Source organism: Synchiropus splendidus, chromosome 1 (assembly GCF_027744825.2).
Source record: "Synchiropus splendidus isolate RoL2022-P1 chromosome 1, RoL_Sspl_1.0, whole genome shotgun sequence".
NCBI classification, from domain to species: Eukaryota; Metazoa; Chordata; class Actinopteri; order Syngnathiformes; family Callionymidae; genus Synchiropus; species Synchiropus splendidus.
In genome coordinates, this window is record NC_071334.1 from 70,398,788 (window position 1) to 70,404,936 (window position 6,149).

General features: G+C 48.5%; 1 protein-coding gene across 1 annotated transcript in view; it reads left to right on the forward strand.

Moving 5' to 3' along the window:
• Positions 1–2,254: 2,254 nt before the first annotated feature.
• The window catches only part of LOC128770754 (E3 ubiquitin/ISG15 ligase TRIM25-like), a 4,387-nt gene continuing 492 nt past the window's right edge, over positions 2,255–6,149 (forward strand). Inside the window, exons 1-3 of the mRNA XM_053885597.1 lie at positions 2,255–3,052; positions 3,717–3,870; positions 3,933–6,149. The exon at positions 3,933–6,149 is cut by the window's right edge and continues 492 nt beyond it. Of these exons, the coding sequence (XP_053741572.1) occupies positions 3,837–3,870; positions 3,933–4,540 (642 nt within the window). The 5' untranslated portion in view covers positions 2,255–3,052; positions 3,717–3,836 and the 3' untranslated portion in view covers positions 4,541–6,149. The remainder of the gene's footprint in view (positions 3,053–3,716; positions 3,871–3,932) is intronic.

The window sequence follows — 6,149 nt, forward strand, 5'->3', positions numbered from 1 at the left end:
CGGCTGCAAACCGACCCAGCGCATGCTGAAGGTCCCGGTCCGATGAGGCCAGCAGAACAACATCGTCCCCAAATAGCAGAGATGAAATTCTGTGGTTCCCGAACCGGATCCCCTCCGACCCCTGGTTACGCCTAGAAATTCTGTCCATAAAAGTGATGAACAGAACCGGTGACAAAGGGCAGCCCTGGCGGAGACCAACATGCACCGGGACCAGGTCTGATTTACTGCCGGCAATGCGAACCATGCTCCTGCTCCGGTCATACAAGGAGCGGACAGCCCCTAGCAGAGGGTCCCGCACCCCATATTCCCGGAGCACCCCCCACAGGACATCGCGAGGGACACGGTCGAACGCCTTCTCCAAATCCACAAAGCACATGTGGACTGGTTGGGCGAACTCCCATGAACCCTCGCTGAGCCCAGGCTGTGCGTGGAGGAGAGCCCGACTATATCTAGCCGGTACCTCTCAACCTCCTGCACAAGCTCAGGCTCTTTCCCCCCCAGTGAAGTGACATTCCATGTTCCAAGAGCCAGAGAATGTCCACACGAACCAGGTCGTCGGGCCCCCCGGCCTCGACTGCCACCTAGTTCTCTTTGCACCCGACCCCTATGACTCCCTCTGTGGGTGGTGGGTCCGCAGGAGGGACGGCCCATGTCATTCGTTCGGGCTTGGCCCGGCCGGGCCCCATGGGCAGAGGCCTGGCCACCAGGCGCTCGCATTCGAGCCCCAACCCCAGGCCTGGCTCCAGGGTGGGGCCCCGGCTGCGCCATGCCGGGCGACGTCACGGTCCTTGATGTTTTTGTTTTTGTCATCGGGGCTTCTGAACTGCTCTTAGTCTGATCCGTCACCTAGGACCTGTTTGCCATGGGAGACCCTACCAGGAGCATAACGCCCCCGATAACATAGCTCCTAGGATCATTCAAGGTACACAAACTCCCCCACCACGATAAGGTTGCAGTTCCAGGGGGAGATAAAGTAATTACATTAAAGTAAATACATTATTAAGGCTCAAACAATGAGAACTTTGAGCTTCTTATTCAAAAGGCAGGAAAACAATGAAGTGAATGGCTTGTTACAGAGCTCTCTCACTGAGGGGAAGAGTTCTACTGACCAAGGCAGAGGGCGTCTCTCCACTGGTTCATGCTGCATTCGCCCTTCATCTTGACAATGAGCTTCTGAAAGAAACTGATAAAATCATTTTCAATTTCATTTGGAAAATCCGGCTACATTATATATATTTGAAGAAGTCACTCATCACATAGTTAAGTTATCTGGAATAACAAGGATATTTTAGTAAAACAAAAGAGTGTCTTCCTGCCACTTTGGTCATTTGGTGCTATATCTCCCAGGATGTGCACGTTACTTAAACATCAACAAGAATTGCTGCAGGGAAGATAGTACCCCCATTGAATGCATTTGCTGGTAGGACTTGTTTAAAAAACGATTCAAAGATCAACAAATCAGATGGTGGTTTATTTCAGAGAGACATCTGGAGCTCGCCACACAGTGTCTGTTATTGGAGACAGTTTGAGGACGAACAATGGAAGAAGGTCTGACTGTTGCCTCATTGAGAAACAACACAGTGAGACAAGTCTCTTTCAAACGTCTTCAGAAAATATATCCAAGCAAAGACTTTGGTAAAGATTGTTTTCAAAAACATATTGGTACCACCTGTCATTTTTGTGAATCTTCATCTGAGTCACCTGGACATCTCATCTGGCTTTGCTCTGCTGTCAAGAGCTTCTGGCAGCAGCTTTGTGATTTCATCAACGACAAAATAATGATTGATTTTCAAATATTTTGGAAACATCTTGTGTTTGTCTGGCATGACCATTTACTTCCAGAATATCTGATTGTGAACCATATAATAATTCTAGCCAAATTCCATATTCATGAATCTAAATACAGCAGGAAAAAAAAAACCCTCCTCACTTGGATTTTTCATTGAGACTCAACAATTCTTCAATTCCATAAAACATTCAACTAAACAGAAGACATGTAAGATCATTAACGCTTGCTTTCAACTTTTTATTTTATTTATAAAAATATATATTTCTACACATTTTTTTTCATAAACACACACCATAACCCCTTGTGTTTTGTCATGCTGTTTTATTTATTTTTTATTTATTTTTGCTTCGTTTTTTCTCAGCTATTTCACTTATGTTATACTTCATATTATATTAATATACGGTTTTGTTTGGTATGTCTATGTAGATTTTTTGTTAAAAAAAAAAAAAAAAAAAAAAAACTTCAATCTTATTTACCTTAACGTACTTTGGTTGAAGTTGCTCCACTGATTGGTTCACTGTAAATTGACCAATAACATTTCAGAGTGGCAGCTGATTAACCAATCACGAAACACCTGCTGGAAGTTGGGGAAAACAGCTCAAATGTTATGAATCCGCACAGCGCGATTTTGTCCAGCCGTATATGTGTTCTACAGAAGCGGGGTTGAGCGGAAGACCACCCAACCTGGCAACCCTGCCCATGGCCCGCAGCTTGTTCTGGAACTTTCCGTAGCCCCGCCCACCTGCTCCACCGTGATGCTGACCGGAGGCTGAGCTGCTCCGAGCAAAGTCTCCTCCATAGACTCTGTCATGTCTCTGTAAACGTCTCGGTGTTGTGCGAGTGATGCGGTAGGTGTTTTCTCCACTGTATTCTGTTGAAATGTGGTGAAGAGGGAGCTTCCTCAGCGTGTAGTATCCAACACAGTGACTCACTGTAGGACCCTAATGGCAGAGTTTCTTGGCTCCTTGCCAAGGTCAGGAGCGGATTCCCGCCTCAAGATGACGTCAGCATATTTGTCTTGTACTCATATTTATTTATGGTGCTGAAAACAAGTTCGCGCGGAAAGCAGCCGGTAGTGTCATTGTTTGCCCCTCAGGTGTGTTTTAGATCCATATTTTGTTTCCTTGTAGCTGTTTCGACTTCAACCTGCAGGTGGCGGTGTTGCTCATGTTGTCAGCAGATCTGCGCGCGCTCATCGTGATCAGCGTTGAAGTGTGATGTGTGGAAATGTTGGTGACGCTGGTGAAGAGGCCGGAAATAAAGGTTGGTTCTGTTCTGGAGTGGAACAAATGAGTTTCACCTATTTCCTCTAGGTGTTTTTATTTCTCTGTTTCAACCTCATTCTGCAGATAAGACACTGCTTCATTCGTCTGTGAGGAGAAAATCCAGTTACCTAACAAGTTATAAACGATATTTACAGTTTGTGTAGTTTGGTGTCAACAGATGTGTTTGGAGTGGTTTCTGTTGTGACATCAAACAGCAGGCAGAAGGAAGGACCTGCGATACTTCTCCTTCACATGCTTTGGGTGGCTCATCCTGTCACCCTCCTGCCCCCCACCTCTTCCTGAAGGTGGTGCTGTTGCTCATGTGATCTGCAGCTCTGGGGTTTATTATCAGGAGTCTCTCCCCACTGAGGGACGAGTCAAGGATATCTGTCTGTCTATTGTTGAGATGTATGGAAATGTTTGTGACACTGGTTTTGCTGAACCAGATATGAGGTGTCCACAGAGTAGGAAAAGAAGCCTGCACTCTGCATATTTGCTTGGACAGGTGAAATGGCGACATAAATGATGGACATCATCCCTGAGATACAGATCATCATTTCACCCATCACTAGAAACTACTGCTCGCACTCTCATCGACCCACAGGAAGCTGATGATGTCAGCATGATTGTTGACCTGTTTGATGCCTTGGATTCATTCACAGTTGAAGCAGAGAACAGAAGCTGCTGATGTTGGAGGTCAGCAGACAGGTCGAGGTCAGCGTTTGTTGATCTCATCGCCATAGCAACGATCAAAGCCATGAGCAGGATCACCTTCAAGAATCATGGAGCAACACGGAGCAGATGAAAGCAGCTCATGTGACCACGACTCAGCACTTCAGCTGGTATAAAGTCCAGAGTGACGGTCATTTGTGTTTCAGTCGTCAGTGAAATGGAGAAGATCAGAGTTGACCTGAAGAGAGAAGCCTTCTTCTGCACCATCTGTCAGGATCTACTGAAGGATCCAGTTGCTCTGCCTTGTGGACAGAGCTGTGTTGAAGCTTCCTGGGACAGAGGAGATGAGAGGAACATCTACCAGTGTCCTCAGTGCAGACAGTCCTTCAGCTCGAGGCCTCTCCTGCAGAAGAACCTCATGTTATCAGAGTTAGTGGAGGAGCTGAAGAAGACTGGACTCCAAGCTGCTGGACCTGAAGATGTGACCTGTGACTCCAGCACTGGGAGGAAGCAGAATGCCTGTCTGGTGTCTCAGCCTCCTGGAGAAGAGCCGTCCTTCAGGAGACAGAAGCAGCTCCAGGGGACCTGCTCTCAACGTGATGAGGAGAGGGAGATGTTCTGTGGTACTGATCAGCAGGTCATCTATCACCTCTGCACTGTGGACCAACACAAAGACCACCACATTGTCTCGGCCGCAGCAGAGAGAGGAGAGCGAGAGAAAGAGGTGGGTCAGAAGTCGAGGAAGGATCCAGGAGAGAGAGGAGGAGCTGAAGCTGCTTCAGCAGGAGGAGGAGAACATCAGAGAGACTGCTGATAAAGCAGTGATGGACAGTCAGGAGACCCTCCAGCAGCTGATCCAGAACCTCCAGAAGAAAGTCTGATGTTGAGCAGCAGATCAGATCCTGGCAGGAGACTGAAGGCGCTGGAGTGCGAGGACTTCAGGAGCAGCTCCAGCAGGAGATGAATGAGCTGAAGAAGAAACTCCACAGCTCCATGGTCCCTCCAGAGCCCAGGAGCCCAGCACAGTTCCTCACATACTCACGGGACGTCGCTCTGGATCCAAACACTGCTCACTGAAGGCTGAAGTTGTCTGGCAGCAGAGTGACGTTCATGGGAGAAAAGCACTCTCCTCATCCAGACAGATTCAGCTCAGGTCCTGAGTGGAGGGCCTGTGACGGGACCTTGTTACTGGGAGGTGGAGTGGAGCAGAGGAGTCTTTTCTGTGGGCGTGTACCTGGATCACTCTGCAGCGTCTCTGAAACCATGAGCCTCCTCCACAGAGTGCAGACCACCTTCACGCAGCCTCTCCATGCTGGAGTCAGGGTCCATGACACGTGCGAGTTCCTGAAGCTGAACTAGTCAACAGTGTGAGGAGGACGGCAGATCACACTTCTGCTGCTGGGTGGAGGAGCAGGTTGGAGCTGCAGGTTACTGACACAATAAACACGGCCGATATTCTCACGGTTCCCGTGTCTACGTGTTTGTATTGTCAGAACCAAGCACCACCTCAGGCACTGTCGGGTGGTCAGTGGACTCATGCTAAACATGTGGCAACACATTGTCTGCAGCAACAAACAGCAGCGGCGAGTGTTGTGCAGCGTTGTTCCAGTCAGAAGTGAGTCATCGTCGGAAAGCTCTTGTGTTCTGAACCAGATAAAGTCCGTCGCGGAGGAGCTCACCTCACATGAGCTTATGTGCACACGGAACAAGGTGCGTGAGGACTGGACCAGGGACGGCAGCAAACTGACCTCCTCACTGGTCACATGACTTGGTCCTCACAAACACGCCTGGACTGTTTTACCCAAGCTCAGTCACTGTGACTCGCGTTCAGGGAGTCAGAGCTTCAGACCACGACACAAGTCTTCAGTGGTCCAGACTCAGCACCAGCGCCGTTCCTCTCTTGACCCAGTGGTCCGGGGTCAAGGCTCCAGATTTCAGATCCACGGCTGCCACAAACAAGTCTGCGGCCGCCGACCCCGACCGCTGCGGGGAGGAGAAGCAGGGACACACGTAGACGCCTGCGACAGGAAGATGAAGAAAGGAAGATGTGCACATGTTAGAAGTGCAAAATTTAAAATGAAAAAACAAAAACAGAAGAATGAAAAAATGAAGATAAAATATGGAAAAAGAGGAAGATGACTAAGAAAACAATTTAACTTCACTTTCAAGAACAACTGAAAACTTTTGTCTCTTTGGGCTCCTCCTTCTATTTCTTCTTTGTCTTCTTTCTTTCTTCTTCTTTCTCTGTGGCCTCCTCCCTTCAGGGGTGATCATCCTCCTCCATCTCCCCCTGTCCTCTGCTCTCAAACCTCCTTCACCACCTCCATCCATCTCCTCTGTGGCCTTCCTCTCCACCTTCTGCCTGGCAGTTCCAACATCTCAGCATCTTCATCTACCAATGTACTGGCTCTCTCTCTCTCTCT